This window comes from Patella vulgata, chromosome 4, assembly GCF_932274485.2.
Source record: "Patella vulgata chromosome 4, xgPatVulg1.2, whole genome shotgun sequence".
NCBI classification, from domain to species: domain Eukaryota; kingdom Metazoa; phylum Mollusca; class Gastropoda; family Patellidae; genus Patella; species Patella vulgata.
In genome coordinates this window covers 64,439,376-64,460,038 of record NC_065882.2, presented here as the reverse complement: position 1 = coordinate 64,460,038, position 20,663 = coordinate 64,439,376, and the positions used below count along the sequence as shown (strand labels likewise).

Genomic DNA, 20,663 nt, shown 5'->3' with positions numbered 1-20,663 from the left:
CAGTTTACAAATCAAAACAAATTACTTACCTTGTCTGAAGGTTGCAACACAAAATATTGAGATCACTAAAACAATTTACAGTCATGTTAACTCTTTTAGAGTGCTGCCCCCCCCCCCCCTTTTCCCTGAGTGTTCTGATAAATACAACAATTTCTAAAATCTACCAAAAGTTATTAAAACAGCAAACAGATGCAAAATTCTAATACTCACTGGATAACAAAAACCAGAAAATATGGTGGGAAGTTGTCCAGACACAAGTTGATTACTATATAATATAAAGCTTGCATGACACAATTTTATTAATCTGAGGTAAAGAAAGTAATAATACCTGTAAATTAGCCATTCCAATGTTTTATGTGCAGGTTTCAATAAAAAATAAGGAGATAATTGAAGTAAAAATTCTGATATTGTTTCATTCAGTCTCTTGTTCACTTCTTTTGTCTGCACAGACCTTTGAAAATTTTGAGCATTTTCATTAAAAAGGCTACTTTCAAATTCTCTTAAAGTTGGCTGAATGGCAGATAACTCCTCCAATCCATTTATTCCTGAAAATTTAACAGATAAAATGATATTTGTATGAATTCAAAGTCATGAATTTGATTTGTTAAAAATTACCTTGACTTCGGCACTGTTTTGATGACCACCACTTAGGTTTGTGACACAGTCACTGCTTTTGTCAAAAAAACCTTTTTGCTTGATGTTGAATTAAAAATGGCCATTGCAATAAAATGAAAAATCCAATCAGAATCAATGTAGTAAAAGAGTATTAAAATAAAGTGTTTTATTACCTAAAGCATAAAAAGTTTCTTTATCTAGACTGGCTGCTTCTTTCGGATCAAATAAAAGAGATTTCCTTTCTTTGTCATGAAGTGTTAGATTAGATGTCTGAGGAACAGCCAACCGCTGCAACTGTTGAGCTAACGTAGACATGATACTTTAACTCTTTCTATGCCTTTATGAATTACTTAATATATGTTGTGTAATTGTGGGCAGCACTCTGAAAACAAAAAGAGAAAAAATGAAATTAATGACAAGTATAATATTTCTTGAAAATTAGAAATAGTAATACAACCATTTTTTACAGACCTATCAATTATTCTAAAAACGATTAACCCCATTGCTAAAATTCACATTCTCAGATCGATATAGTCTTAATTTGGCACATTTTAGTGAGAGTGCTACCATGGACCTTACTATTACTGTTTATATAGAAAATAATTTAGAACCGTTCAACTTCCAGCGCCTACATGTACTTTGATATTGACAAATAATAATAGGTGATATTGATGGATATGTGTGCTTGTCTTGTATATGGTCGCAATTGTACAATTAGATATCCTTTCTGCACATCATTAAAACTGAATCCAAGAGTGGATAACTTTGTCTAGTTTCTATTGACTCTACTATTCAACTTCTACTCTTAATCAGAATTAAGTAGATAATCATAATAGTAAGATTTCCAAAATGCCATGATATGGGCTAGCGGGCTTCTGTAATCAACGGTGCATATTTTCACATTTTAACCACATAAGATTTCTAAACTCTATTTCCAGATGTATGTATATGTGTGATAGTGATATGTAGCCTACTTAGTACTTATGTCTTTATCGATTAATAATAATTTATCATCATTATAATGACTTTCACCATGATACATTATAATAAGGTCCTTGTAGTTGTACACCTTGTATGGACACCTTGTACATCATGTATGTTAACTTGTATGTGTATGTCTAATGTCTATGAGTAAATGGTAATGGCATGAATGATTACATAATGATGATCTCTAGATTATAATATTTGTAAATTGTGTAATTGTAATACCACATGGATGCTCATTATAAGGTCCATGATCATATGAATTGGCATTAAATGAATATAATTAATAATAATTATATCCCTTTACAACATTTGATCAATATCGTATTCGATTTATTTCTAGTCCCGGATCCCCGATAAATCAGCGTTTTGTTATCTAGATGGCATGGAAAGTTGGTGTTATTTGCAGTAAACATTTACCGGTAAAATTAAACGTCAACAAACCAAACACGTGCTTTAATTATACAAACCGGAAGTTAAAATTTGTAGACTGGATTTCGGGTTAAATGGATTTACCTCCCTTATACCAGCAAAAACATAATACATTTTAACGAAATTTGATTTACTGTTGGGTGGTTTATATTTTCATCTTTAACATCATTTCATTATATAAGATTACCCGTTTGTGTTTCAAAACCGAATATTTCCCTATTTTAAAATCACATAAAAAGATATTATTTATTCTTAAAATATCGTTGAATCCAAGTCTAAAATTTAAACATTTTTGATTATTGGTAGTTATTTCCCTTTGACATAGAGAAATATTGTCATCTGACATTTTCAGAATTATGTTTGTTATAAACTTTTTTATGAATGATTGATCAGTTTTAATTTAACAGAGTTATATAATTGTAGATGTAAGTTGAGCGTTTAGATACCAATCACCCGTTCTTATGTAGAAGAATAGGCATAAACTTCCAACACCTTCAGTGTGTTTAACTTTTAAGTAAAATAAGTAATATATAATATTAGGCCTAGCTAGACATTAGTAAGGCGCTTTGCAGTTTGCTCGAACACTATTATATATAAGTTACCTGAGGCAGACTGAATCAGGTTAGATAAGAAACCTCATCTCTCAATCCCCCGGTGCTGTATAGTTCCACGTAGCAAAGCCCAACGCAAATCACATCAGGTCTCAGTAACTGAGTAAGCAAAACTGACAATATTTTTCATCAAACCGATTGATTTGTCATTTCTAATATTTCTCATTCTGCCACATCCAACTACAATTAGGCATATAATCCTACCAGAAACGGGTGTAAATCATCGTTTTTATAATCGAAGCGTTAAGGGAGATGTATGACGGTGTATGTCAGATAAAAACAACGCTTCATTAATTTAAACACAAATATTTGGAGTTAGGCGATAGTTGTGCCACTACATTGGCCTCTGTAAGTTTAATTAGTCATAATAGTATAAAATTATCTTATTTTTAAGATGTTCGATGCATTAATAAAGAAAAAAAAAAAACATTAATAATAAAAACAAGCACATCAGTATATCTCAACGTTTTTAGCTACCGGTACGTCTTGTAGCTATAACCAGGTCTGTGGTTCCATACCTATGTAGCTACGAGAACTGATGTGCTTGGTTTTAGCTACGATTGGGTGCATGTAACATCTTGAAAATAAGTTAATTTTATACTATTAGGACTTATTATTTATTAAACATACGCACCCCACTCTAGTGAAACAACTTTGGTTTATCTGCAAATATTGTCAATAAATTAAATCAAGTGTTGTTTTTATTAAAATTGATACGGACATTCATATTATGGTGTATTATTCCTGTGCAACTCATCAGGTTAGTACTTTGATTGGCTGTTATACACAACGCCCCGCCTTTATGACGTCAAATTTGAAATGTCTGAGGTAGGTAGGATCATATGCTCAATTGTAGTTGAATGTGGCAGAAATGTTATGAATAACAACAATCAATCATTGTTTTGATGAAAAATGTTGTCAATTTTGTTTAACGAGGCCCGATGTGATACCTGTTGGAGTTTGCCAGATGTAACTATATAGCACCATCTCTTATCTCGAAGTTTCCCCTTGTCATTGGTGCAAGACAGATGGTTTGGCAAAGAAAATCGTCTAGACGTTCATTGTTGGCTATTTCTTATAATTAGTCGAATAACAAGATATCACGCAAGAGTACAAGTTGTGTTGACGGAATTACATATACCTTTGATTGAAAATGAATCAAGTTCTGTCACAATGCCCGTACTGATAATAAAACCTATAATCAGATGATCTTATCACATTTATATTTATTTACTCCCTATCCCCAATATTCTAAAATTTCTCACAAATGGTACCCAAGAAAAAGTTAATCGATCAATTTCTAATCTAGTCTGAAATTAAAAAATTACACCAAAATGTGTTGATACTTGAGACATTATATTTTGTTCATAGGAAGTGAAAATAGGTTAAATTCAGGATAGGGGATAGGGAACCAGCTTACCATGAAGTACCGGTATGTAAAACCCCTTTCTTTGACAGTTTACTATTTTTTACCCATTGGAACATGAATTTATTAAATGATTTGGATTTATTACAGGAAATTAAACCTTTGTAATGGCATCACAAGAGATCAGCACCCATTATATTGAACTCTGTCCAAACCCTATCAGATTTGAACCTGTAGGTAAAGCCAACAGTGTTTTCTTTGACGATGCCAATAAACAGGTACCCTTTTCAACTCTCATCTTTCAAAAATCTACATTTACTTAGAATAAACTACATAATGAGGGAGTGAAAAGTGGCATGCTCAAGGCAGAGTATGTCTAGTGGAAACACCAACAATTTATATTATCATTTTAATTGGTTGTTCATTAGAAATTGAAATACATTGTTTAATGATTTGAAAGATAATTAAACAAGACAATAGATACAAGTTATATACAACCATTCCAGAATCTCATTAACCAAGACTGTGGAATATTAGGCATGCGCTTTTGTGACACTAGCTTTTTATCATTTAGGATTAATCAAAGTTAGAATTGCAGTTTCTAGGACTATTTGCCCCACTCCTGTGTAAAGTTTTATTAAGTATGACTTTATTTTGTTTTTATAAATGGCCAGTCTTCAAAAGACTGTTTTTTTCAAGAACAATACACTTTTTATCAAAAACAATTTAGGTTAAACTGAAATATAATTTTGTTCTTCATTTAGGTATTTGCTGTACGATCAGGAGGAGCCATGGGTGTGGTTGTAAAAGGACCAGATGATAAAAATGTAATACAGGCTAGGTAAAGTATGGTTTATGCTATGTAGTGTGTCTATTACATGTATTGTATTACAATTATGATAAATAAGCAACCAAGGTAGAAATCTAAAAAAAAAGAGCTTGCCTTGCACTGATGGAGCTAAAATTGCTTGGTGAGTACAGTGCTAGTTCACAAATCAGGAAGTCGCTGGTTCAATACTGGTGTTGATCGAGAAAGTTCCGCAGGTTTTTCCAGCCTGGTTTCTCCTGTTCAATGGTGTTGGATAGAGTGTCAGAAAAGTGTTTAGTCATCTGGATGGGACAAAAAAAGAGGTTTCTTTGGAGAACATTGGCATCATGTTATGGAAATAAGAATAGGCCATAGTACCATTGTCAGGGCCAAATTTCCCTCATTGTACACTGCATGATATCACACCTGTCTTTAGTAGACCGATTAATGCCACTCAGTGTTTTGAACCTCATTGACTAATTTAATTTTTCGTGTACTAATGGATTCATTTTTAGACTAGAAGACAGAGGGGATGTGATGTCTATCAAGTTTTCTCCAGATAAAAAAATTCTAGCTGTCCAAAGATCCTCCAAATCTGTGGTAAGTAGGGCCTACAAAATGTTGTAAAGCAATTTAGATTAATTGTTGACTTTTTAAATGTTGTTCCAGCATTTAATACTTGGTACATTTTTATACGCCCACATTTTCATGTGAACGTATATTGTCGTCACCTCCGTCCGTCTGTCGACAATTTGTTTGTGGACTCTCTACAGGTCACAATTTTATCTGATTGATCCGTTTATCTTGGTTCCTTTCAAAACTGGCATGTATCGGACTGTAACTTCCTGGATTATGGCCCTTGATTGTTCGAAAAATCACGTTTTTAGGTTGTGGAACCCTCTAGAAGTCACAATTTGTTCTCAATTTTAAAAACTGTTCAAATATATCACAGTTACACCCTTGTATGCAAATAGTGTAAAAGTATGTAATAGCAAGGTTGTGAACTGTCTAGAGGTCACAGTTTTTTTTCCAATTTTGATGAAACTTGAAATATAGATTTATATCCCAAAGATCTCGGTACCTTTCAATATTGATCATGATTTCATGGATTATGGCCCCTGATAGTACGGCAAATCATGTTTTTTAGCTTGTGGACCATATAGAGATCACAATTTTTATCTGAGTTTGATGGAACTTAAAATGTGCGTATCTTACATGGAACAGTTTGTTTTTTAAATATATTGTTTTTTTCCCCAGGAATTTATCAATTTTTTAGAAGATATGACAACAGATCAATTTGAATATTCACAATCATGCAAGGTAATATCACTTTAAAAAGAAGTTATTCCTATTGTATTCGTCATTGTTTCAAACAATTATTATTAAATTTATGTCTTCAGTTATAAATTTTGTTCATATTATTATCAATTATCTGCAAACTGTTTCTAAATTTTTGTTATGTTAGCCAAGATAGTACACATAGATATAAACTTACTAACCATAGCAGTTATTGGCATTACAAAAAATTTAGTCTTAAAACAGTTGTTCCAATGAAATGAAGTATGATATTATTGTATTTGTAGGGAAAATCAACACAGATTATAGGATTTATATGGACAGGTTCAACAGAGATCATATTTATTACTGATCATGGACTTGAACAATATCAGGTAAAAATTCCATTAAATCATTCTGATTACCTATGTTTTATGCTGATATTACTATTAAAATATAATTGAATATTCAGTTGAAAGGATAAATTTTTGGACAGTGTTGGTGCATTTTCAGAATTCTGGAAATTTTTTTTTTTTTTTCAATTTCGAATATTGGTTAATTTTATTGAAGTAGTATTTGTAGATTTTGTAAATATTTCATATCTCTATGCAGGATCAACTATTCCCCTGCGGATCATCTACCACGAAGGATTAAATCCAAAGAAAGCTTTCTGCATACATCTAAGGGAGAAAAAACCAACACACTAAAACATGTTTCAATTAATTTTGCCAATACAGCTCATATTCTACAGTCCGCAATGTATCACCATTTTACCCATAATACAAATGAAATTCTAATTGTGGCGCTCTTCCCCCTTGTAACCATTCTGGACTCTGAATAACTGCCATTTGTTTTCATTTTTTCTTTCACAATTGATGAATTATTTTTGGGGGGTATAGATTTTTCCAGATAAAAGAACGTTAAAATGTTTGAAAACAGTGAGTCATCAGGTGAACTGGTTTGTTTGCATGGTAAGTTTACATGTATATATATATATATACCAATTCTCACACCATCATCATTATCATCATCTGTTAATTCTCATATTATTGGGGTTTCACACATTGTCAGTGTGAAACACCATTGAATTTGATTGGATTATTCTTCTTATTTTGGGTAATTTTGCGAATTAGTATATCACGAATTTTAAGAATATTTTGGCCTTTGTTTTACACACACTTTATTTAATTTCTTGTTTAGCAGTATCACATAACTACAAATTCGACGAGTAGAATAAAATTTAAATTCTTCTAAGTTAGTCTAGTTTGTAATATAACTTTACCTAAAAGGTATGTACCCCTACATAACCACAACATATTCTCTGATCTGAATCCATGTCTGTATGTAGCACCTGATACATGTGTTACACTTGAAGAAACATGTATATAAAGTAAATTATTATTCAGATACAGTGTAGATATGAATTTATTGAAAACAATAGAAACTAAAAAGAAGAGTATTATAAATGTGAACATTACCTGATGTTTATCTATTATATGTCATCACAAACTGGGCTGAATAGAATAAATACTGGTAATATAGTATGATGAATGTCTCGACCAGAATAACAAAATAATAATTATAATTACAAGAGCAAGTGAACTTTGTAAATCGTTGAAAACCATTGTGCTAGCTCTTCACATTCGCCTATATAGATAACGCATAAAATGTTCTTGGACCTATGAATATTTTTAGAAAGATTGGCTAGGCTTTAGAATCTGTCAATCACTCAGATTTATATTACATATACAGATCATTGTTACAGTGGGTTAAGGTATAGCACTCATTTGATCACTAAAAAAAACTTCAATGGAGCTAGTGCTTGTATTCTGATAAATATTTATAGGCAATTCTTCTGTGTTCTATTTATCATATATCAATCAATATTTGTTGATTTTAGCCTGAGAATGGTATCTTGTTGTTGTCATCAGGAACTTTGGGTAATACTTTATATCCTATTCAAGTCAGGGTAAGTTCCTTGTTTACATAATATACATAGCTTTGATATTTTAACTCTATAATCAAAACACAGGATCTGTTAAATTCCAATATTTGGGAAGGTAGTGGAATCATAAACTAATTTATTAATTAATTGGATTTAAAAATTCCCAAGCCTTTGTGTTATAATAAGATGCGACTGATTTCATTAGAAAATGTCAAATAGCTAATCCTATGTAAGATGTTTTATTTATATTACAGCCAGGGGTCTTGAACAGATTACCTAAATTTGAAGTTGATTTGCCGTCTGTTCCTAAACCAGCAAAACTCAGTTTGTTGGAACGTGACGTCACACTGGCTAGCATGTATGTTTATTGTCTCTTAAAACAATGGATTTAAAATACAGGCAATCAAACATTATATGAATTCCTTTAATCTGATAGTAACTCAATTTCTCCATGATAGTGTAGAGCACAAAAAAATAATATATTAATAACAAAAACTTTATATTATCTTAATAATATTAAATAGATTAACACTGAATCATTTGAATAGCGCCCCATTACTCTTTCTTCTGATCTGAAGAGACACACAATAACTAAAACATACATACTTTAAATTAATATGGCTTTCTGGTCTAAATCTATGATTTTTATCATTCAGATATAATCAGCTATACATTGTAGTATTACGACATCAACCAAGGGCTTCAGTTGGAGCAGAGATAGTTCTTTACCAATTACAGAAGTAAGTTATTATACAATTATTTGTTAAAGCTCTCAGCGAATTAGTTATTTTTCGACACACACAGCGGAATGACGGGTCAATCTCCTTAAGTAATACTTGTCATCGTTGTGATGCTGTGAATTTCTAGTTTGTAAATATGGCCAAAATATTACCGATAACCCCAATTTTAACGAATATAAATGAGTTTTAAAACCCATACAATACGTAAATATTTTCAGCCCAGACACCCCACGCGGTGCATTCGTGCATCATGTCTGCGTTCATCATTCTATCATTCCATCTGGGGTTCAGATTCTGATAACATTACGGTACCTGAAAATAACAGTACACGCAAAACCTTATTTTCATTGAGTCGTGTGACGAAGAAAACAGAACATAAGTATAGCTTTTCAAGCTTCTTGATAATCAAGAAACTGAACTTGATTACCCAATCAACAATCTTAATCTCCTCAGCACTAACACCAAGGTACTAATTAATTGGTGAGATTAACAAAAGTTATTCCCTTAAAAGTTATAATATACAAAACCTATATTACTAATGTATGGACTATTCTCTTTTGTTCCAAATTATAACACTGAGAGAAATATCAAACAAAAAAATAACAAATATATGGCATGGTTGCTATTTGATTTCGTATTTGAACATACCGACATGTTTAACTTGTTTTTTTTTTTCAAAACTACCTTTTCTGACTTGGGCAACTTCAAACAGATATAGCTTAGTCACCTTTTGCCTGACTCATACCAACTATACATCATTTTGAAGGTATTAAGACTCGGAATGTGAAAATAACAATAACTCAATTTTCAAAATTTCCTCATTGCGACTCAATTTGCCAGTACAGGTCACATATTCCCTTTTCATTAGCTTTTTTTTTTTTTTAACTATTTTAGCGACAAATGTGAGCTCTTATTAGATATTGTCAGAAAAATGCAAATAATGATCAGCTGCTTTAATATATTGTAATGTATATATATGACAAGTTATTTGTGTATTTGTTTTAGAGAGAGTCCAGCTAGAAAAACAGATGTATTAAAGTTAGATATGAGCGGTAGATTTGCTATAAATATAATAGATAATTTAGTCATGGTTCATCATCAGGCTTCAAAGGTTAGTTAAAGCTATAAATCAGTCCAAACAGAATTTCATTTTGTAATCCATGACACGGAGACAGTATGTGTATTTATTACATATACTTCAAAGAATCTTTTCTTCATCAATTATACTTGGCATACATGTAGTTCCATTCTTAAATTGGTGATTGTCAGAACTTTGCATTACTAATATTCTATTGACTTGTTGGGGTTACTTGATTGAAAGTTCTGAATTGACAGAATTTCAATCCAAGTGACATATTCAAACTTTGTCATAGATTGTGACGTTATCAAACTCAGCTGACATGTGTTCCTTATTTAGTTGGTGCTGTGTTGCCCAATATGTATACATTTATAAGTTGTTATAGTTTGTGAGAATGAGATAATTCCATTTCAAAGTGCATGTGAATGTTTTCTTTGATAATGCCTGGGATAAATTTATTGTAAATCAATGAGTACTAAATTATTTAATGTTAACCTTTTATTGAAGTTTTAACATTTTAAAATATGTAGCTACTTACTTGTCTAGCAGGGGGATGGGTGACCAAATGGTTTAACACATGCACATTAGATCATTAGGTCTCTCATTGAGTGAAGTCATTGGATTCCCGCTTGTACATGACAAGGAGTAGGGTCACCTCTCCAATCCTCTGGGTTTTCTCTGGGTCCACAGGTTTTCACAGCTCAATACCCCTACGTGCAAGCGAATTATTGAAATACAATTGAAAAATACATTAGTCCGAAAATGACCTAGTTTATGTCGAGTGGACATTAAACCCCATTTCCCTCTCTCTCTTTTTCTAACTGTAGTATGTTTTAATACATGTATATTGTTTGGGTGTACGACCCATTAAATTTAAGTAGCATTGGATTTTTAGGTGCACCATCAAATGAATTAAATTATTATTATGACATAAAATCTATTATTTTCAGACCTCTGTGATATTTGACATACAACAAGGCAGTGAAACTGATGGATTTCTTAAATATCATTATCCTGTGTTGTCTCCCCTTCCTATTAAACCGTTTAAACTTCTGTTACCCAGTAAGTAGAAATGTCATTATTTTTTGTAATGTTTGTTTATATTCTGAACTGGTGTGTTTAATCAAAAAATTACTTAATATGGAGATGCACTCATATTTTCCACCATTATATCATATTAAATGTTTAGCATTATGTATTGGCTTGTGTAATTAAAATGTTTAATATATTTATTACATAAATTTATTCTATACTTTCTTTCTATAGCTATAAATGTACAAGCTGGTACAGAGAAAATGGAATATCTGTGTGATCTTTGTATCCTTTTGACAATAATTTGTATTATTAATAATAATATGTTGTGAATGCTCTAGCTAGAGGCTAAAGTTATCACTAAAGAAGCATATTGTTGCAGTTATGGTCCTTGATCAATTTGAAAAACCTTGTGGACACTCTTGGGGCTGAAGGCATTGACTTGCAATTTATATACAGTGTTTAATGTTGATGAAAAGAAGAAGTTGATGATTCCTTTCATTGATATTGCACTTGACTTAAAATTTATACACAGTTTTATATTCATAATACAAAGAAACTGTATTTAATATAGGAGTTATGATCCTTGATCAGTTTGATAATTGTTGTGAACCCTCTTGTGGTATTATTAGATTGATTTAGCACACAGTGTTTATGTGCATGACTTGTTACCTGACAACCTTTAAATGTTGATATCAAATATTGATTTGATTCGTACACAGTCTTTCTGCGTATCTCAGTTGTGTTGGTGGGGGGGGGGGGGTCTTGTTACCTGGCAACCTACATTTAAATGTCAATGTCAAGTATTAATTTGTTTACACTTTTCCTTATCACTATGATTAGATTCTGCTAACTGGATTGTTTTTCAACCAAATATTGTTATAGATGCTAAATTGGGTAGGTAATAATATTTTATGTAACAGAACTGACTTTCTTTCATGTTTAAGCAGTGTTTCTTCATTTATAATCTGATAAAAACTCAAATTTGAACACAATGTGGTTTAAACTAATGTCTGACATTTTTTTACTGCAACATGATATTACAGATTTTTTCTTGTATTATGAAAATTTAACTTGTGTAAAACAAATAATAAATGGAATAATTACATGTATATTATTTTATATTAGGTTGTTTATGGTATATTAAAATAACCCTACAACCATTGGTGGCAATGATCTATGACAAAGTATGTAATAATCCAATATTTAAAGCTTCTGACTGTTATTAGAAAGATTTTGTGAAAGTTGAATATCTTAAAGGAATATAATATGATCAGTCTGAAAGAAGTTTAAATTCATTAAGTATTTACATAGATATGATGGCTGAAAACTTGACAACATTCTGCATCATCTGCAGTTAATATAAACAAGTCAGTGTCACCTTTAAGTGTTGGGCAAAATCTTTTGGAAGATTATCTACCATTGGCATTTCTCACTATAATAGTTAAAAACTAGATAATGTAAAGGCAATTTGTTGAAAATTGCATTCAAATTGATCCACTATGAACTGAGAACTAAGCGACTGAAGTTCCTATAAGCCTTGGTCATCATTACTAAAGTCAGTACGATAAACAGCATAGTCTCGATTATCCATTTAATCGTTTAATCGAGAAGGAAAGTTATGCAGTAAATCACCTTACAATCCACTAAAGATCGCAGGCTAGCGCTGCCATACAGAGTTGATTATGGCCTGGATAGGTTAATTAATGTCTAATTAATAATTTAGATAACATTTAAGGCCTAAAGAAAGACCTGAAATAGGCAGATTTAACTCTTGCATAATGTATGTTTAATGCAACTGCAATTTCTCTATTTATGTTTTGTACCTCTACATGTTATACCATTCTGATTTTCAGGCAGTACTAATAAGTTTTTTATTAAATCGTCGAGATAGTAAAATGGTGATATTATCTGTCTGTCAACAGATGTTAGTACCAGGACATCAGGCCAGTCTACATACTATAGCTCAAGTTTATGATATGTTAAATACAGTATATAAATCTTATAGAGATACAGAAACACAGGCTATGGTAATTATATGTTAATAAATACTAAGCAAAACATCTACAATTCATTTAATTTCACCTCATTTTTACAAGAGCCACAGTGGTTTAGTGAGGAAGGCGCAGGCTCTCTAACCAGATTGTCTGTGGTTTGATCCCGATGTTGGTTCAAGACGAGACGTTCCTTGTTTCCATTTGTCAGTCGTACAGGATGGGGAGAGCCTTGCGAGGGCAGCATATAGTCGTTTGAAGGGAATGAAAATCTGAGGTCCCGTGTACACATTGGGGTGCACGTAAAAGAACCCATGACAGTTGGAATTCGAAATAGGAATAGGCCGTAGCACTGCTGGTCAGGTAAAATTTCCCTCTTGGCATACTGTATGGTGTACACCCATCTTCATTAGCCCAGTCGGTGCAGAAAAGTAGGACATTCAATAAACCTGATTTCATTCATTTTACCTCATTTTTACATGTACATGAATTTAAATCAAGACTTATATATTAAGAGAAACCTATTCCATTTAGAGCAACACATTGTACTACCACATTCTGTTTTATTCATTTATTTCTTGAGTAAAATATCTGTGAGTGTGACATAAGTATAAGTATTATCTTGTAATATTGATAAACGTGGTGTAACAGTGTAATTGAAATGACTAGTGTTTTCTTTTTGAAATTAATATTGTAGAATGGTGAAGTGCCACAGAGTGTTTTTAATGGATTAAAAAAGAAAGTTATAATCGATCAGTCAGATATGTACACTCATGTTTTCTCTGTATATGAAGAATGCAAGGTAGGTCAAAGGTTATAACTTTTTGTTTCTAAGTATTTTCTTAAGTTTTTTTGTAAGAGTAGGATTCAGTGTCTTGTGTTTGTAATAACACAGTCCAGGTGAAAGTATTAAAGAAAAAAGAACTATAATATGCAATTATCTCAGTTTGTAGCAGTAAAGTCAAGATTGTGTATTAAAGGTCATAATAGTGTATTATAGGTCATGATTGTGTGTTGAAGATCACAATTGTGTATTGAAGGTCACAATTTTTAAGGGCAACCTTCAGCTAGACTGGGGGGGTTGGATGGCTGAATGGTTAGCGTGCGCGCTGTATCATAAAGTCTGTCATTGAGTCGACTGGCGTGGTTTCGAATCCCCGGTTGTACGTGACAAGGAGTGGGGTCGCCTGTCCAACCTCGTGGGTTTTCTCCGGGTCCTCCAGTTTCCTCCCACTGCTAAAGACCCCTATGCGCAAGCGAATTATTGAAGTAAAATTAAACCATATGTTAGTCCCGAAATGACCTAGTCTGTGTCAAGTGGACATTAAATCCCATTTCTCTCTCTCTCTCTCTCTTTCAGCTAGACTAAATGTTTCAGCTAGTTCTATCTACTGATATTATGTTTAAGAGAATTTATATCATATATTGTTTTCAGGATATCAAATATAAGTTTATGGTGGCTGTTTTAATAGAATATATTAGATCATTAAACCAGTTTAATATATCTGTACAGGTAATGATACTTTCTTTTACATATAGCCCTTCTCTCATCACAATCATTTACAGAAACTAGAACATTTATCATTGTTATGTATGTGTGTTACTAAATGATGGCCGAAGAAAATTGCTCTTGATTTTTCGGCACGGTTCCTCCTTGTCAGTGGTGCAGGATGGAGGGCCTGATAAGGACAAATGGTACGAAAAACCGAGATCATGTGTACACTTTGGCATGCACATAAAAGATACCTTGGAATTCAATAAGAGTGGACTGTAGCACCACTCTCCGGGCAAAATTTCTCTCATAGCACACTGTATGCTGTATTCCAGTATTCTTTAACCCAGTCAGAGCAGAACAGTAGGACGTTAAACTCCATTTCATTACTTTTTCTTACAAAGCTCACTGTAAACCATGGGGTTGTTCAAGATGGATTCAAACTTGTTAACTGCATTTCTTAGATAACATATTAACCATATTCTTTTTATATGTGGTGCCCACAAGTTCATGTGAAAGTTGAAAATAAAATCTGCACCATGTTTATTTGTTCTGCTCCTATACTGGGCTAATGAAGACAAGCATACGCCATACAGTGTGCTATGAGGGAAATTTGCCCGGGCAGCGGCACTATGACCTACTCTTATATCGAATTCCAACTGTCATGGGATCTTTTACGTGCATGCCAATGTATACATGAGACCTTGGTTTGTCAGGCCCTCCGTCCTGCACCACTGACAAGGGGAATCCACATCGGAAAATCCAGATGAACTTTCTCAGCCAATGCAGGAATCAAACACTCGACCTCCAGGCTAGCGTGCCAACGTCTTACCCACTTAGCTACTGTGGCTCCCTTTAAAATACACAAGCAGTGATTGAAACTGATTTTTATATGAGATATATAATAGATTTATATAGTTATCTGAATAGATTGTACAAATGGTATGTACAGGTCCTGCTTATGCCCTGGATGTTAATTTCATTGAACATTTTTTGTAGTTAATCTTTCAATATCACTGAATTTGAAATGAATTGACTGTTTTCTATTTATTTCAGCATTATCTGTATGAATTAATAATAAATATATTGGTACATAATAACTGTTTTTATCAGCTACATCAATTTTTACAGTATCATGTACTCAGTGATAGTAAACCACTTGTAAGTCAACAGCTTGTCATGTATTTTACACCATTTTATCTAATCATTTAAAACACACGCCGTGGATGTTTTTTTTCAGAAATAACACCTGATTAGATACAGGGCAGAGTGTCCTGTTAAAAAAACTGTTTTTCCAATCTGAAAAAAAAAATGACTGGCTGGTAAAATTTTGGTGTAACAGCCCTGATCTTCAATGCAAAGTAAAAGTAACTAGACTAGGGGTGTTAATTTAGGCACATTTTAAATTTCAGACTATAGACTGAGAATTCTACCCATGCTTTAATGTCTATTATTTTCATTCCTGAAAACAATGAAACTTACATCAAGTAACAAATATGATATTTGTGTTAATATATTTGCAAGTATTGAAATAGGTTATACTGGTAGTTGTGTAATGTTTATATTATTCAGGCTTGTTTAATGTTATCATTAGAGAGTGTTTATCAACCAGCACACCAACTAGCTCTAGATATGTTAAAGGTAATACATGTATTATATAATATAGGCTACCTCTCTTCTCATAATTTATGTTAATATTTCATAAATGTCCAGTCCGAAACTCCATGTCATAATGATCAGTACACTACAGTCATTAAAATTTTTAATGTTACAACTGAAATGAAAACTTGTTAACAGAAGTCTTTCCCCCTTTCCCAGGGCTGGACTAAGATATTGTAGGTCCCTGGACAATAGGTACCGTGAGACCATAGAGTCAAGTTTTGTGTTATGATTTTAGGAAATTTTTGCCCATCTTCCACCTCTTGTATAAAGTACATTGATAGTATGTTTACTGCAATATGAATTTAACTTTTTTGTCAACAAATAATATAGAATATTCTTACATTGAGTCAGCATTTGCAAATCAAGTAACTTGTTACATAATCTCTAGAGGCCCTCCAGCTGTACGAGGCCTCTGGCTGCGGCCCCTAATTTCCATGCCTTCATTCAACCCAGCCCTTCAATTATGGAAAGGCAATATTAGTATCAACCCAAAATAAAACACTTCACTTTTCAATGTTTATTTGAAAGAAGTTTGTGGGAAGGAAATCTAGTGTATAAGTATGCAATATGCACAAGGTCTTTTCAACAGTGTTACAAAAAGGCTGAAGATTCCTGACTGATGTATCCCTGTTGTTGACTATTGTTCATATTTTCAGAGACTACAGACAGCCAATGAAGAAATAATAGAAGTTCTTCTATCAAAACAACAATTACTTCCAGCATTAAGGTATTTTTCAATACTTTTAAAAGGAGTCTTTCATTTAAATGAGACAATATCTTTGATTTATTTGAGAATAACACAATTTATTGAGATTTACATATACATATTTAAAAATCTTTTGTGCGTATCAGGTTCTATGATTAATCTAGTGTGGAATTTGAACCCTTATGAAATTAAATGGGGTTTAACTGCTTTAATGTCCTACTTTTCAGTTCTAACTGGGCTAAGAACTCTTCATGTATACGGGGGATCACATGGCTAAGTGGGTAAGATGCTGGCTCGTTAGCCTCGATCCCTGCATTGGCCGAGAAAGTTCATTCAGATTTTCCGGTGTGGTTTCCCCTTGTCAGTGATGCAGGATGGAAGGCCTGACAAGGACAGCTGTCTAGTCGTTCGGATGGGACGAAAAACCAAGGTCCCGTGTACACATTGGCGTGCACGTAAAAGATCCCTTGACAGTTGGAATTCGATATAAGAGTAGGCCGTAGCCCGGGCAAAATTTCCCTCATACACACTGTATGGGTATGCCCGTCTTCATTAGCCCAGGTTACTAGCAGAACAGTAGGACGTTAAACCCCATTTCATTTCATTTCATTTCCTTCATGTATATATATTTTAGGTTTATTAGAAGTGTAGGAATTGTAGATACAGTTTCATCACGTAAATTTCTAGAAGCTGGATTAAATACAAGTGATGACATGCTGTTTTATACTGTGTTTAAGTTCTTTGAAGCTAGAAATCTTCGACTGCGCTCTAATCCAAGATTTCAACAAGGTATTTTAATTGTTTGGTAACATTAGAACTATTACGACTTAAAATCATTTGATGAAATAAATCGTGAATTGTCAATCCAAAATGTTGATTCTCTGAGAAAATTTTTTTATTTTAATAACATAATTTTGTGGTTTTTTGATGGTACCACACCAGGGTATGTAGACAAGACATTTATGTTTCATTTACATTTAAATAGAATGCTCTCTTTTTTTTAATTTGGCTGAACTCTAATTAACATATTTGTATTCATTCCATTGTTGCTCAGAAATAGTGAATAATAATGTAATTTTTATTTTGATTGCAGGTGAACATTGTGAACATTATGTCAAACATTTTGAATCAGTTTTTGGAATAGAAGCATTGGCAGCGGTACCAGTCAGCTAAACATCGGACAACAATTAAATTATATACAGCACAAAGATATTTACTAGTGTAAGCTACCCGTAATAAAATTCCATAGTGCAGCAGTTAAATATTACACTAGACTTTAAAATTGCCATTGCAAATCTAGAATTTTTACCCTGGAGGCTGACATTCCACACCTACTGGTGCAAAAACACCCATCTAATATGTAATATGTTGATTAAAGTGTCTCAAAAATGTTTTAACATTAATCATGACATAACAACAGGTCAGAATATTTTCAGTTTCTTGTTTTACAGTATTCCTTCTTGTACGATTGAAATTATATGAAGTCTAAATTTTTTTGTGCAATAATAATGTTAAGAGTTAAAATTTTGTTATATATTTTGTATATAGTGATTTTTTTTATTATTATTTATGAATTGTGTTAATATGAATCTTTAATGTATATATCTGTACAATTTATCGTAAATGCTAATAAATTATAATAACAAAATGAATTGGTTATGTAATGCAAAAGGGAAGAATATAATTTTTCCAAAATATCAGTTATTCCTCCTGCCAATGTTTTTTTCTTATCTTGCAAGATGTCACCTGAATTAATAAATATATATTATGTTCCTCTTATTATTTACTAGCAGGATACCCGGCTTTGCTCGGGGGTCATAACTCCGAAACCGGAAGTGGTAGACTAACGCCACCTGGCCTATGTTACTCCCCGGTCCGAGCTACCCCTATACCCCAAATTTCAGACTCGGGGCAGACCTAGTGTAGCCGCCAACCCCGAACAGACCGGCTTCGCTCGGGGGTCATAACTCAGAAACCGGAAGTTGTAGACTAACTCCACCTGGCCTATCTTACTCCCCGGTCCGAGCTACCCATATACCCCAAATTTCAGACTCGGGGCAGACCTAGTGTAGCCGCCAACCCTGAACAGACAGATACCCGGCTTCGCTCGTGGGTTAGAACTCCGAAACCGGAAGTGGTAGACTAACGCCACCTGGCCTATGTTACTCCGAGCTAAACCTATACCTCAAATTTCAGACTCGGGGCAGACCTAGTGTAGCCGCCAACCCCGAACAGACCGGCTTCGCTCGGGGGTCATAACTCCGAAACCGGAAGTGGTGGACTAACGCCATCTGGCCTATGTTACTCCCCGGTCCGAGCTACCCCTATTCCCCAAATTTCAGACTCGGGGCAGACCCAGTGTAGCCGCCAACCCCGAACAGACAAACGACAGTCACAAATATATATATATATAGATGTATATAGGGGGTGCCACGCTGGCTAAGTGGATATGACACTGGGCTCACTAGCCTGGAGGTCGCGTGTTTGATCCCTGCATTGGCCGAGAAAGTTCATCAGGATTTTCCCACATGGTTTCCACATGTCAGTGGTGAAGGATGGAGGGTCTGACAAGAACATCTGTCTAGTCATTCGGATTGTATGAAAAACAGAGGTCCTGTGTATACATTGGCACACTGTATGGTATATGCCGGTCTTCATTAGCCCAGTCAGAGCTGAACAGTAGGACGTTAACCATCATTTCATTTTTATGTATATACAGCGGTATCTTTCACACCCCATTACGAATCCATATGTCGAACCATTCAAATGACTAAGCATACTTTAGATGTCAACTGTGGCATCACCATTCCTAACAAGTGTAGTACTATCCTGGCAAGATTTGTGCTAAAGAACAAAAATGTATATTATATATTGTATAATAATAATATGGCCTTGACTAATTATTCACGATTGTCAAAATATTAGCTATGGTATGAGTTTATTTGAAAATGCATATTAAATTAGTTATGAAATATTGTGACATTAACAGGTGGGGTCTAAGGCCAAGGATAACTTCTATTGTCTAGAACACTAATGGTTGGAAAATTCCTATTGCATCATTTGGCTTAGTAACCAATCATCAATATCTGTTGGTCTGTCTGAGACCCCCACTTCTTTTTCCAAGAACTTTGTGAACATGACAGAGGCCATAGTTTTTAAGGGATTTTTTTCAAGTTTGATGTGAAGCATTAGGACAATAAGAGGATAAGGTCTATCAATTTTCCCCATTCTCCATCCTACTCATGGAAAATGTTGGCGTATTGGAGTGTATAGGCCACAAGATGGCCTGGATTGTTTATGACAATCAGAAGAGCTAATTAAAAACAGCCATCTGCTGAATGACTAACTTCACACAAATGGAGTTAAATCAGGCCTCACTAGGTCTACTTCTGATGAAAGTTTACTCCTCAGAATAAAGTAGATTCCCAAAATCTGTTGACTGATGGGAGAATGTGCTCCACAAACTAGAGTCCAAATCTCAAAACATGCTCCTCACATCACAAGTCAATTCTTGGCAACAAATCAAAAATATCACTTGAAAACTAGTTCTTCACATTCTACATACTAGAAATGGGAGTTTGGCATCTCCACCATGTGGTATTTGGGTGTATAGGCCACAAGATGGCCTGGATTGTTTATGACAATCAGAAGAGCTAATTAAAAACAGCCATCTTCCATTTCACTCCATCCCAGAATTCCATCTAGGACCAAGGCCTTTTATTAATCAAGGGAAGTAACTCAATTAACACAAAGAACTCAAGAAGGCTTCAGACCACTATTCCTTAATAATATAACTTGGTTTAGTAAAGGAGTATATGACAATATTTGCATACCATACTGCATGCTTTTGAAATGATAGGCACAAGAATGTCTCAATAAAATTTCAAATATATACATAAAATTTTTATGTTGGAAATCAAAAA

The 20,663-nt window shown here is 33.5% G+C and overlaps 1 protein-coding gene across 1 annotated transcript; it reads left to right on the top strand.

Annotated features, from left to right (window-relative positions):
• Window positions 1–2,343: 2,343 nt before the first annotated feature.
• LOC126818756 (regulator of MON1-CCZ1 complex) lies at window positions 2,344–18,471 on the top strand. Its single transcript, XM_050546306.2, has 23 exons — window positions 2,344–2,456; window positions 4,159–4,286; window positions 4,773–4,849; window positions 5,332–5,416; window positions 6,074–6,136; window positions 6,400–6,486; window positions 6,991–7,062; window positions 7,992–8,060; window positions 8,291–8,394; window positions 8,693–8,776; window positions 9,782–9,887; window positions 10,805–10,916; window positions 11,121–11,171; window positions 11,730–11,783; window positions 12,015–12,073; window positions 12,743–12,916; window positions 13,578–13,682; window positions 14,316–14,393; window positions 15,429–15,533; window positions 15,945–16,013; window positions 16,691–16,761; window positions 17,375–17,529; window positions 17,834–18,471. The coding sequence occupies exons 2-23, from the start codon at window positions 4,176–4,178 to the stop codon at window positions 17,911–17,913; spliced, it is 1,971 nt and encodes a 656-aa protein (XP_050402263.1). The 5' UTR covers window positions 2,344–2,456; window positions 4,159–4,175; the 3' UTR covers window positions 17,914–18,471.
• Window positions 18,472–20,663: the final 2,192 nt, after the last annotated feature.

Bases quoted from the DNA above. Each gene is read 5' to 3' on its own strand.
- LOC126818756 (XM_050546306.2), top strand. From the start codon at position 4,176: ATGGCATCACAAGAGATCAGCACCCATTATATTGAACTCTGTCCAAAC. The intron at 6,487-6,990 runs GTAAAAATTCCA...TGGGGGGTATAG, and splicing joins ATGGACTTGAACAATATCAG to ATTTTTCCAGATAAAAGAAC. The intron at 12,917-13,577 runs GTAATTATATGT...TTAATATTGTAG, and splicing joins ATACAGAAACACAGGCTATG to AATGGTGAAGTGCCACAGAG.